Source organism: Lepidothrix coronata, unplaced genomic scaffold (genome assembly GCF_001604755.1).
Source record: "Lepidothrix coronata isolate B3197 unplaced genomic scaffold, Lepidothrix_coronata-1.0 Scaffold40, whole genome shotgun sequence".
Classification (NCBI taxonomy): Eukaryota; Metazoa; Chordata; class Aves; order Passeriformes; family Pipridae; genus Lepidothrix; species Lepidothrix coronata.
The window spans coordinates 5,502,233-5,514,938 of record NW_016690220.1 but is presented as its reverse complement, the minus strand read 5'-3'; the positions used below and the strand labels follow the sequence as shown (position 1 = coordinate 5,514,938).

The following is a 12,706-nucleotide window of genomic DNA, read 5'->3' as shown; positions in this document are numbered from 1 at the left end:
GCCATTGTCCTACAGGGTATGACTACTGCATTCCCTGCTTAGTTTTTCAGTTCCCGCCCTCTCCAAGTGAAGGAAGCAGCCACCCCGGTACTTCTCCGCAGCAGTGAGCAGACATGGGGCCTCTGGTTTTGGTGTCAGTGAGTAACTCAAAGAAGGAGCTTCTCTGGGAGAGGCTGCTGGAGTTCTGCTCCATACAGAAAGTCCATAGCTGTCAAGAACATGGCTGGTAGAATCTCAATCAACAGTCTGTTTCCTGTCAAAGTTTAAGTGACATCTTGATACATTCACACCGCACCACCAAAAATCAGACTGTGCACTCAGGCATTGCTGCAAGCCTTTGATCTGGGAAGAAAATGCTTCCTTTCAAAAGGAGAACTGCTCTCTTTTGGGGGCACTGGTCCTCAGTACAGGTATCAAAGTAAGCTTATGATACATTTCAAATCAAATAGATGTTATTCTGGAATGAGACTGAAGAATTTCTCAATATTGTATAATAAAACTGCCCAAGCAATGACTCATTCAGAATGCAAACTACAGAGTCAGCATTGAGAGTCTGGCCTTCAGTGCAGCTAAATTCATCAACAGTACTGAACTGCTTCAGGAAAACCTCCTGCTGTTCACTTTTAGCATCTTAGAACTGAAAATTCTATTATTTCTGTGGCTGGCCAACGGACAGACCACACAACTGCTTAAGGAGAGAGCTCCCCAGAAGCCAGGGAAACAGGCAGCTTCTTTACCAAGTAGAAGTGTCAGAGGTATGCCAACACCACAACCCTGTAAGAATACAGCACATGAAGTGCAGCCAGTGCTTCTGTTTCAAAGTGACCCCAGTGACACTTTTTGGTAAGAGTTTAAATTGACGGAGGAGCTTATTTAGTTGCCAGTTAATCTACATTTTTAAAAATCGGAGCCTGAGCATTTGTATTTCATTTAGTTAAACCTGCTGAGAATGCTTATATGATTACCCCAATCTTATTAAGCCTTCTGAACTGTACAAACTTATTAAGTGCCAAGCATCAAGAATTGTCCTGTAAGGACAAGGTTCTAGAACATGCAGTGCTGAAAAACATACCATTTTAATTTGCCTACTTATCCTTAGTAAATTTGATTAAAATCAGAAAGCATATTAATGTACATTTTATAACAACATTTTATGATGAGAAAATTTGAAAAATCCATTACTTGCCAATATTTATTAAAAATAACCTTAGATAAAACTGTAAAAATAGTTGAATACTTACAGACTTTTAAGGGCGTTAGCAGGCATTTGTAAACAACTCTGTGATTTGACAGTTTGACAATGAAGGCATGGTAGCAGAGCCATTCTGCTGCCTCAGAAGGGAACATGTCAAATGCACCTTTGTTTCCTAAAGCAATCCCTAGAGACAGAACAGGAAAATAATGTCACTGAAAACGATGAGCATCAGGAAGAATGTCTGATCTCTCCTCTTTTTCTGTAAAACTACTTCAAGACTTTTTACTAAAGACCTATTTAGTCAATGATAATGCTCTTAGGCCAGCAGAAAACTAAAAACTAAAGCCTGAATCTCAATCTTCAGAAAACTGAGTTTAAGAAGAAAAATGGACTGTGATTCTTATCATACACTCCATATTTTTTGTCCCTGATCTTTATCTAAAAATTACATTATCAGACTGCACATTCAAGATGCTTCATTTGCCTTAAAAACCCCCCCAAAACCAACTACTTCATTGTCATTAACAACCTATACCTGCATTTTTTGCTTTCAGGATAGCATAGCAGCATGACGCAGTCTCAGAGATGATCCTTAGGAAGAAATAAGGATTTTTTCTAACTTGCTGGTTGAATGGAAGTTGGAGAACACAGGCATGGAACCTGTTCAAAAAAACCAGCCTATTTAATCAAAAGTCATTTGCAATTTCAAGTGCAACTATGATTACATACCTGAGGCACTACACAACATTTAAAAGCACCCAACAGTCTTTAGCTATATCAACACTGTTACTGTATGACACCTCTCCCAGATATACACACTTCTGGAGTGTCAGACACACAGGATATTTGTTTCTAGGTTTTATGCTGAATGAAGATCTTGAAGCCATCTGCCTTGGTAATAGAATTCTCTTCTGAGGACAACAACTGTCTTATGTGCAGGGAAAAATAAACTACACATCGTCACCAATTCCATATCACAGACCATGCCACCAGACAACACCCACATGAAAGAGTTTGAGAGGAAATAAAAACAAAGGAAAATTCCACAACAAATTCTGTTCAGGTATACAGGAACACAGAGTTCCAAATGATGTGGTGTTCCAGAGACCAGGATACTCCCTATTTTGTGTATTTGGAAGCCAATTCTACAGCAATTATTTGTATCATATGCCTCTTTACACCTGTTTGAAAATACTTTAAAACTGCTGAATTTTTTTCCCCCTTTTTTTTCTTCAGATTCCGGCATTATAATCCTGCTTATGTGAATATAGCCAATTACAATGCTGACTTTTAATTATTCAACAATGTATATACTTGTTCATTAAATTAGTGTATTGCAATCACTTAAAAAAATTCTGACATTTTCAAATATTTAAAGCTGCATTGAGGTCTCTGGTTGAAGTAACCTGACATGCAGCCGTAGACAGTTTTTAAAATAAGATATAAAGACCATTGTTAGAATGTTACCCTAAAAGCATACAGAAGTAACTAAGTAATCATATCCAACATCAGAGAAAAACCATAAGTCACTCAACACAAAAGTTTGACACATCGGTGCTGTACTAGACAAACCCAATTACACTTCTTGGACAAAGAATACAGTTTGAATATAGATCAAGATGATTTTAAGAATAAAACTAAAATGTCACTTCCGAACAAGTACGAGCCTAGCAAAAGATCTGTTAAAACAATAAAAAAAAATTACTTTCTGCTGCCAATCATTCAAAGTTTTCAATGCACAGAGTTTAGTATTTTCTCCCAACCTGCTTATCAGTTTTAATTTCTCTCCGTTATCTTTGTTTAAAACATTCATTTCCTCTGCTGATCAAGACCAGCCCACAGAGACCAAGATACTACCAGCTAAGGAGCAATTAAGACATTATCAGCAGGTAAGAAACTGCAGTTAACTTCGTAGAATGAAACCTCACTTTACCTAGTTATACTGGCCAAAGTTCTATATGAATTTAACAGATACGAAGTTCTAAATATAAACTGATTAATATTTAACTGGTCTAAATATAAAATGCTTAATAACACTTCCTGTCATACTCCTGAAGCAAAACAAACTGGTTTTCTTGAAGTCAGTTGTCAATGCCAAGAGATATTGAAAATCTACTTAGTGAAATATCACTTAAACACACACATCAATATAATCCTGTATCCTAAATCTAATACTCTTACTTAAGAAGTGTTGAAACAAGAATAACTTGACTTGCTACAGATATTTACTAATGCACACATTACACATATATATACACTGCACATTTATAGGACACACTTTTTTCTAATCCATAGCTCCTCCGTGTGTTAAGAAAGAGTAATGAAATATTGACAGTTACTACAGAAGACCGTGACTTACCTGTAAGCCTGAAGTAAAAATATCTTGTAAATGTTAATGAGAACTGTTCTAAGGCTGTTGATCTAGAACAGAACAGAAACAGAGCCTTAAGAATATTTTAGTGTCATAATAGGACTTGTTGAAGATCTAGATAAAAAACATTTTATGCTAAACTTCAAAAATTTCTTTTATGCAACTAAGTTAGCAGGCTCAGTTCTGGAAGACCCTACAATATAGTTGATGTCAACAGTCCCCAATTATATGGATTACCTCTTAAAATAAACTCTTTATGTTACAACTCAAAGCAGTTTTAATGCTCTTCATCCATAATCACAATATTTCCAAACATCCATTTTCATATTCTCACCTGTAAATCAAGAAATAAACAATGACATTTCAGTTTGAGGACTGCAATCAGTTTGTATTTCATGTTCTTCCCAGCTGTTCTACTTGAATTGAAGGAAAGACTTGATCTGATAGAAGTACAGGAGTAACTAGGAAAAAAAAAGAAAACAAAGTAGTTAAACTCCATGGGCTAACAGACTATATTAAATTCTGTAAAGTAAGCCTCATTTAACTTCCCACGTTACAGAGATTCCTGCTAATCAACGAGCCAGTAGCTAAAAGATGGCCATAACTAAATTCAGTGTTGAAAAAGACTAGACACTGTGGCTTTAAGGGTATTACCTAAGGAACAGCTTCAATACCTCAGGGCTGAATAACACACCCTGCTAAAAAAAAGCCAAACCAATAACCTTAAACACAAACGAAATGTATTTCTAAAACACATAGTCTAGCCAGAGCATTATTAATTACTCCAGTGACAATAAGGTTATAATCTGTGATCCATGCAATGCAGGATCTTAGGCTTGAAGCCATCTTAGTTGCTGGAACAATACCAGTGTTCCAGTTACTTAAGTCAAGCTTATCAAAAGCAAGGTAGTCCTTGTAACAAACACCATGGTGGACTTGGCAGTCCTGGGTTAATGGTTGGATTTGATGATCTTAAAGGTCTTTTCCAACATAAACAATTCTATGATTTTATGATTCTGATTAGTGTCTCCAAGACCAGTAGTGCCGATGCCATTTATCAACATAAATTGTTTCTTTCAGAAACACAGCTAATGAATATATCTCTTTGGCTGCTGGTTTTAGTCCTTTGCTATGGAAAATCAGCTCATACAAATTCCTTTCCTACACTGACCAAGCTTTTCTGTTTAGGAAGACTACTGAAGAACTTTACCATTCAGTTGGTGGAAAACATCCTCCTAGTTTCCACTTAAATGCAAGAAGCGGTGTTTATACTACAAATGGTCAATAAGGCAGCAATATTATGCTTGAGTTTAAACAGTTCTTTCTTTTCAATCTTTAGCAAATGTCTAATGCCACCTCTAGTAGTCCACGTAAAGGGTCTACAGAGCTTTTTAGTAGGATACATTGTCCTGTCTTGAGTTCTATGCCACTTCAAGCTGTTTTGTGTAGATAGTCAAGAAGTTAACTCTCCCCTACACTACCATCTGAAGGGAACACCTCTGATGTTGAAAGGATTACTAGTCCCTCCAGTCTATACCAAATTAGTCCCAATCTGTAGCAATCCCAATCCCTATCTGAAGCATAATACTTCCTGCTTCTTTTAGGAAGGTACAAAAAATAATAATTTCAAAACTATAAATATAGTTATATGACATCAAGTCCAACACAGTGCATAGTGGTGACAGAAGCTGAACTGAGGTGATTGAATAAACTTTATCAGAACCATGAGGCCATCATGTGGTATATGCCTTCTGATCACTAGTGAGTTAGCCACATTCGATGGTGTTAATGATATGCACATTCCACCAGGGTGGAATGAAGAAAATAGCAAGCTGCACAACAGAATAAAGTGTTTAGATTACTGTATAAGAATCAGAATTGTAAAATATATTTTGCAGTTAATTCAATCACACCATTCACAAGACACCCTTGTGCCTCTCACACTATGTACAATACACTGTAAAGCTGACACTGGAGTTTACAACTCTATTTACCTGGAGTAATCGCAGTAAACCTCAAGTGTCTGTATATCTAATAATAAACCACACCACGGGATCAAACGACAATCTGGCAGCTGTTTAAATTTGGGACATCCTGGGATATCATCAACAGGAAAATTCACGACTGTCTTATTTGGGTTTATTAAAAAGCCATACTCGGGAATACCTGTTGCTAGAGTCCTAAAACAGACATAAACAGTTAGCCTAACTCTCCCCACAAAAGCAAACAAGATCTAGCAGAAAAGGTCAGAAATCAAAGAATAAAGGGAACCTTTACTCTAGGTTAACTCTAGATTAAGGAACACAGCTAGAAATAAACAAAAGTGAAGATATTAGAGGTAAATACATATATAAAATAAACTTTAGGATAATGGAGAAGAAATTTCACAGATTAATGCAAATTTCACAGATTAATGCAAATTAAGCACTTCAGCCATGAAACATTTGAGACAAGCTGCATAAACCACACTCACAGAAACCACTGAGATCATAATCACTGGAAAAAGACAGATAAGAGTTATTGCTTTTGAAAGTTAACAAAACAAAAGAGAACCCATATAACAGTAACCTCATTTATTTGATGACAGGTTTTGAACTTAGTGGAGAAAGTTTCCCCTAAGGATGTTTTCATTGGCAGAATGCCTGCTGATTATCTACCCCTACTGGATTAGTGGTGTCATGGACAAGCAGTAATTTGTCTTACTGGCAATGTACTTATGTGCAGGCTTCGTCCTTTTAAAGAGTGAGAGGAAGAGGTAGGCTCTTCTTCTTGGGGTGTCATAGTTGTAATGCTGTCTCCTCATAATTAATTTATTAAGTCCCCATGTCGCAATACTACACTAGACAAAACTGTTACTACTCCATTTGTGGCATAGAGTTCATAGGATCTGTAAGCAGTTCTGGAAAACTCTCACAGAAGAGGCTGCTTCTCTACAGAAAATAACACAGATGGTGCAGAAGTTTATATAGAACAAAGATGCAGGTAACTTCAAAGGGCAAGTAGGACAACATCTGCAATGCTACTGCAAATGACAGTGTGCTGAAAACACACTATAAAGATTATTAGCTTGAGGCACCCCCTGCCTCTTAGTTCAGTTTATCATTTCCAGAACTGCAAACCCACAGATCCCTAGAAATTTCTTTCTGTTCTGATAAGGAGATGAGGATAAATGAAGTCTTAAAAGTACATTGTCCACTATTTCATACAATTTATACTTCAATCTGTACTTAACTGATTCCTCCATCACATTTCAGGTTCACAAGAGAGCTGCATCTTTCTCACTATTGAAAAGCATGATGCAACTGACTGCTTTGCAGATCCTAAGCTTCAAGACCTGTCCTTTGGATCCATTACACTGGCTTTGGCATCAGCAGAACTCTCCTTGGACTGACTGTACACTCCTACCTACAGTAAGCAGGAACCTCATTTGGGTTTTAAAAGAAATTTTAAAGAAATTTAAAAGAATTTTAAAAGAAAAGGTAGTTCTGAAGCACTCTACAGAATTACTGGTTTAAAACTTCTGTGTGAACTGCGTGCTGCCATGCTATTGGTATCTTCAGATACTCATCATGGAATGTTAATGACCAGAAAATTCTTAGCAATATTGGATCAGACAAAAGTTGCACTCTTTCCCAGGGAACAGAAAGTAGTAGCACATCTGCTCAATAAAAATATTTTAGGAATATAAATACGATATCTTCAAAATTTGAGGGAAACTGGTCTTAAAAGACACCTGTCAGCTGCTTTGGTTACTAGTGCACTACTAATTTTTGCTGGAAGCTCCATCAATGTCAGTAGGTAGGTCCCTAATTTAAACTTCAGCAGGAATCCCCTACCATCTGAGCTGCAACAGATTGTAAGCTGGCTATCAAGAATGCAGCTATTAGGATTCTTCCCAAGCACAAGCTTACACTAAGTAAGGACTCCAAAACAGCCCTTGACTGTTAACTCATAAAACAAATACACCTATATGCATAAGCATGTATAAAGACTAAAAAGAATTATGTAAAAATTGTTAATGCTTATTAAATTTAAAGACTGTCTAATAGCATACCTTAGAAAAGTTTTTGCCTGCAATAAATGGGGTGTAACCAGCAAAAAGTCATCAATGAGACGTATCAGGACTCTGTAATCAAGAAGAAACTGATATCAGATTTTTTAATATGTAATCCTTTCAAATTTTTGTCATACTCTTTAGAGCAATAATGTGCCCATTTTAATTCACAAGATGGTAGAGGCCAATATGATCTCCAAATCCAGACTCATGAAGAAATTCTCAGTTCTGTTTCTTTCCTAAATATAAATTTAAAAAAAAAAAAAAGAAAGTAAAGGGAGGGACTGGCTACATGAAACAGGAAGGAATTTACAGCACACAAGCCATTCCACAATAGCTTCCCTGGATGCAGAGTTGCACACTTTTCCAAGGCAGAATTTGCATTATCTTAATTTATAAGACAAGGAAAAGAGGTGAAAGACCAGGTATATGGTATTTTCAAGAAGAAACCAGATTTTTGATGGGCTCTAATTCTTTATCTTTGTTTACCATATAATAACTTGATGTAAAACATACTGCCATCCACCACTATAAAGGCTGGAATTTTTTTTTCCAACAGAATTAAGACCCCAAGCATGCCCATATTTTTCTGATAAATCCTGCCTAGCAGATCACAGAAGCTCTGGAGATGATCTTGTAAAGTCTCCTCTTCAAAGCAAGAGTATTGTCACCACTATGATCAGATCAGCTGTGCCTTTGCCTACCCAAGTCAATAGCCACATTATTCTTTTGACTTAAAGGATAAAGGAAATTATCAAAATCATTCAACAGGCACCTAAGCAGCATTCTAAAATCTGTTTTTTATAAAACCAGCTGCTACATTAAGGAGTGCAATCCTCTAAATCAGTTTCATAATTTCAGTTTCATAAACAATATCCTTTGAAAGCAATACACAATTGTTCAGACTCATCACAGAATCCCAGGGCCTGTAAGAACTCTACTAGTTTTGTAGGGATATGTTTAAAATTCTGAGATTTTCCACTGCCCAGTGAGCCTCCCAGGAAGAAATACCAGACAGATGCACTTATCTGGAGTATTCCTACACAATTCTCAGTTTCTTTTTTCTTTCTTAGGATAGAATTCACAGCAATGAGGGGAGATGTCTGAACACAGATAGGTTTCAGGGTCTAGTTCATGCCTAAATACCCTGGTCTGGGATTCAGTTTTACCTCCAGTTCACATGTAGGGAAAAGGGACCCCAATATTTTTAGAGATAATAAAGAGGTAAAGCTTTTATATCAAGCTCCTAAGAAGCAAGCACATGCAGGGCACAAAGACTGAGAAGATTTACCAAGAATCACACGGGCCTTCAAACAAGAACCAACACCCCTCATAAAAAGTCTGCAATAGAGCTGTGTCCTATGTTAAGATTTACACACAGTGGATTGGAAAGCCAGCAGGCAGAACTCTGGAGTATCAGAAAGCCTGTAACAAACATTGCATCTTGTTTGAGGTCAGAAGACCACAGATGATGTGGGAATGAGCGTGGCAGAACCATAAACTTCTTAGATGTACAAAAGCGGCTTGTCGGACTCTCTACAGCATCCCTAATACTGTTCTCTTTGTAGGAATAATTCTCCTACCAAAGATACAGTAAAGCTTCTTTTCAGCACTTTTCCTCTTAATCTTATGACAAAAAGGGAAATTGCCACACAAAATAACCACAGTTTCACTGAAGCTGCAGAGATGTTTGTGGGCACCACACTCCTAATGAAGAGTTGGAAATTCTTGAAATTGAAAGTTAAACTTCGGAGAAAATTAATAATGCATATACTACATATTCATATGTATACATATAACAGAGCACAGAACAAAGCATCCCTACCCATCCTGCTGCACTCCAGAGAGCAATTTGTTTTCCATGTCTCCATAGCATAAGCTGCAAAGTAAGGTTGACAAAATGGAGCCCTGTGGAATTCCACAGCACTGTAAGTAGTACCTAGTAAAGAATAAAAGAAAACAAAAAATCAAGACATGCAACAAGATCACAAGAGCCATTAAATATTTTTTATTTCAAGTATAACATATGTTTCAATAAGAAATACACTACGTTTGCCAGTTAGCCTCACTTATATTTGTTTGTTCTTTCATCTAAGAATCTACATATGGATCTAGAAGCTTAAAGAGCGAAAAAACCCCAACTAATACACATATTCCTTTCATATTAACAAACTCTAGGAGACAACTGTCATTAAATGAAAGAAATCTTATAGCTGATCTCAAATCACAATGCCTCCTTCAGCTGCAGAGACAGCCTTCCTTTGAGCTTTTTAATTCTTTATGTTACATCTCACACAGCTTCAAAAGAAGTGTTCTTGTACAAAAAACAAAGTGCTCTGGGTAGATCTTTCAAACTATAATGTATTTATTTTTAATTTTTGCTGAGGTATTTATCTTTTTTTATACTTGCACAGCATGACCGGGCCAAGGAAAATATTTTCATGTGGTTTTTGGTTTTGGTTTGGTTTTTTTGGTGGTTTTTTCCCCCCACAAATAAATATAATTTTAATTTTAGAGAAATTTCTGATGTCTTAGCCCAATAGAGCACAACCTGGTTTTATACATCCCAGCTACACTCTAAATCACATTTATTTCCTCATTTAGCTCCTCAGGAATGAAGCTCTATTACTTCTAGTTAGGAAAAATCACTACATCCTGTGAAATGCTAACCTTTATTATTTGTAATTATAGTTAACCTCCCCGCTGCCCTGCTTGAAAAGTTCACTGAAGTTGTCAGTTGTCATTTTGCAAAGAAGTAAATCTTGATTTGTTTCTCATGGCTTCAAGGAGTTCACACAGACATAGCAGAGGGAGGTTAATTAATACTTCTACTTTGTTGCTTGTGTACACCCCATAAGACACCACACAGAGTAATAGTAATGTATCAAATCTAGATATGATACTAAAGACAAAGTCCTCCAAGAACTTGTGCCTTTTTCTGTGCTGGCAGCAACAGAAGGGTTATGCCTCACAAAACACACAGGAATTATTTTCACAACACTTCTTTGAAATAGGGAGATGTTATAATGTCCATTTCAACATTACTACATGAATGGCTTGGTGAAGTTGAACAAAATGAAATTATGCAACTGGATATCAGAGCCACATACTACTTTTGAGCACTGATCTTACCTATGTTTTGAGTCATCTGCAAATTTTCCTAGCAGGAATTTTACTTTTTTACAGACATTTGATGAATGTATCAAATGGTATTCAAAGATTCCTCCTAGGTACCCAGCTCAACAATCAGTATTTTTCTCAAAAAAACAAGTGAATGTTGACTGTGATAGCTTTTTGAGAACCATCAGTTAAAGAGTCTATTCATTCACTAAACTTATCTGCAGTTTTGGTTTTTTTTTCTGAACAAATGAGAATAAGCTACTTAAAAGGTGCAAACTCATTCCAGTACAAACAGTATTTCTTGTTACAGCTTGACTGAACTCAAGTAAGTGCGAAGCTGGCTTTGTCAGACTGTGCTTTCTGTAAAACCAGTCAACTTTCATGAAACACACTGATGTTGGTTAGTCATTCTTAAAGTCATGCCACATCGGCATTCTCGTGATCCTCCCAAAGCGAGTGTAAGCATCAATGCCAGAAAAACCCATAAATGCTCTTCTGTATGCCTGCTTGAAAGCCTTTCTCCCTCTCCTTCAGTCCTTTGAGATTAAATATTCTAAAATAAAGGTATTTCTTCAAGAGCAAGAAGGTATTCATTCTAATACACCTCACTCTGAATTTACAAATAAAGATCATGTAAGCACTTGCTTTCTAGACATGGTACACATTTGCCACCAACAGGTAAAACGTTAGCACATTAGCAACGCAAGAAGAAATCTGCATTACTACCCTCTATAACATCTGATTCTTAATTCTGGAGCTGCCAAATTTTAATTCCTATTGCTATTGCCGTTGATTTTTACTGTAACTTGCCAAATAGGAAAATCATGCAGAAAAGGTTTAATTTTACACTACAGGGAAATGACTAAACAAGGCTTTTGTTTGGATGGCACCTTGCTTTTTTTCACCACTGTGGATCCCAACATTTTTAAGTATTTTCCCTTTGAATTACACTTAAAGTCCTAGATGAAGAAGGTTACATATCTATGAAATAATGCATTCTGTGTATAGGTAACATCATCCAGGTAAGAAAGAGAAATTTTATTCAGTATAAATTTGATTCCAAACTCTTCACACTTTTTTGGAGCTTAATTTCAAATTAACATGAAATAAAAATCTTTTAAAAATAGCTATCAAAAGTCTCCTGAGCCAATTAAAAGTATCCTTAACAGAAAACAAACAAACAAACCAAGCATGCTATACAAAGAAAAACTAACTTCTTTTTTACCTGTTCCCAATCTCCAGGACGTTGTTACGTATCATTTGAAGAAAAAAATTAAACAGGCTGGTACTTGTCTCATTAAAAGTTAAGCTCTAGAAATGGGACAAAACAAAACAAGATTTGAAACTAAAAATATAGTATAAACTTTGAAGATGCACAGAAATCTTAAAAAAGGTAGACTATAGCAGTTCAAACCTCTAAGTAAATGAAAAAACAAACCCTAAACCCAAGATCTGGATATACATACTAAAAAGCTGCTCACATCCACCAAGTTAATTTTTTGTTGGGTGTTCTTTTTTTTTGTTTTGCATTAGGAGAAACTGAACATATCTAAACCCACTTTTTAAGGTGCTGGCAAATTATATTGGATTATTACAATCTATGAGACCTCGCTCTTTTGGTCAGTTTCTGTCCTGTAGGACAATTTCTGTAACTGTTGTGACAAAGTTAGGATTCTGTTAAGATTTCCCAAGTCTAGATACACTCATTACCAGTTCTGCTACAAAACACCTACTTTGCCAGATATTACCAATGATTCCATGCATGCCTGTCCGCCTAATATTTATGAAGCTTTTTGTGTTAAAAACTGTAATAAAAAATCCATTTAGAAGAGTTTGAATACCTTTAACAATGACTTCATGCAAACTAAAGCAGAATTAATTCCTACTTGCATAGATTAGACAGCAGACGAATGCACCCAACTTCTGACAGCCGTACAGAACACCTGGCCTGACATGATACTTTTCT

At 36.3% G+C, this 12,706-nt stretch overlaps 1 protein-coding gene across 5 annotated transcripts in view; it reads right to left on the bottom strand.

The window, feature by feature from the left end:
- The window catches only part of TERT (telomerase reverse transcriptase), a 30,703-nt gene that overhangs the window by 2,607 nt on the left and 15,390 nt on the right, over positions 1–12,706 (bottom strand). The window contains exons 8-15 of one of the 5 annotated variants that reach the window (XM_017813280.1): positions 11,966–12,051; positions 9,446–9,559; positions 7,621–7,692; positions 5,561–5,746; positions 3,901–4,027; positions 3,555–3,616; positions 1,731–1,855; positions 1,242–1,379 (exon numbers count right to left, since the gene is read on the bottom strand). In XM_017813280.1, the coding sequence (XP_017668769.1) occupies positions 1,242–1,379; positions 1,731–1,855; positions 3,555–3,616; positions 3,901–4,027; positions 5,561–5,746; positions 7,621–7,692; positions 9,446–9,559; positions 11,966–12,051 (910 nt within the window). Of the gene's footprint in view, positions 1–1,241; positions 1,380–1,730; positions 1,856–3,554; positions 3,617–3,858; positions 4,028–5,560; positions 5,747–6,798; positions 6,972–7,620; positions 7,693–9,445; positions 9,560–11,965; positions 12,052–12,706 lie in introns of those variants that run through there. The other 4 variants (XM_017813282.1, XM_017813281.1, XM_017813285.1 and 1 more) reach the window with 4 other exon arrangements.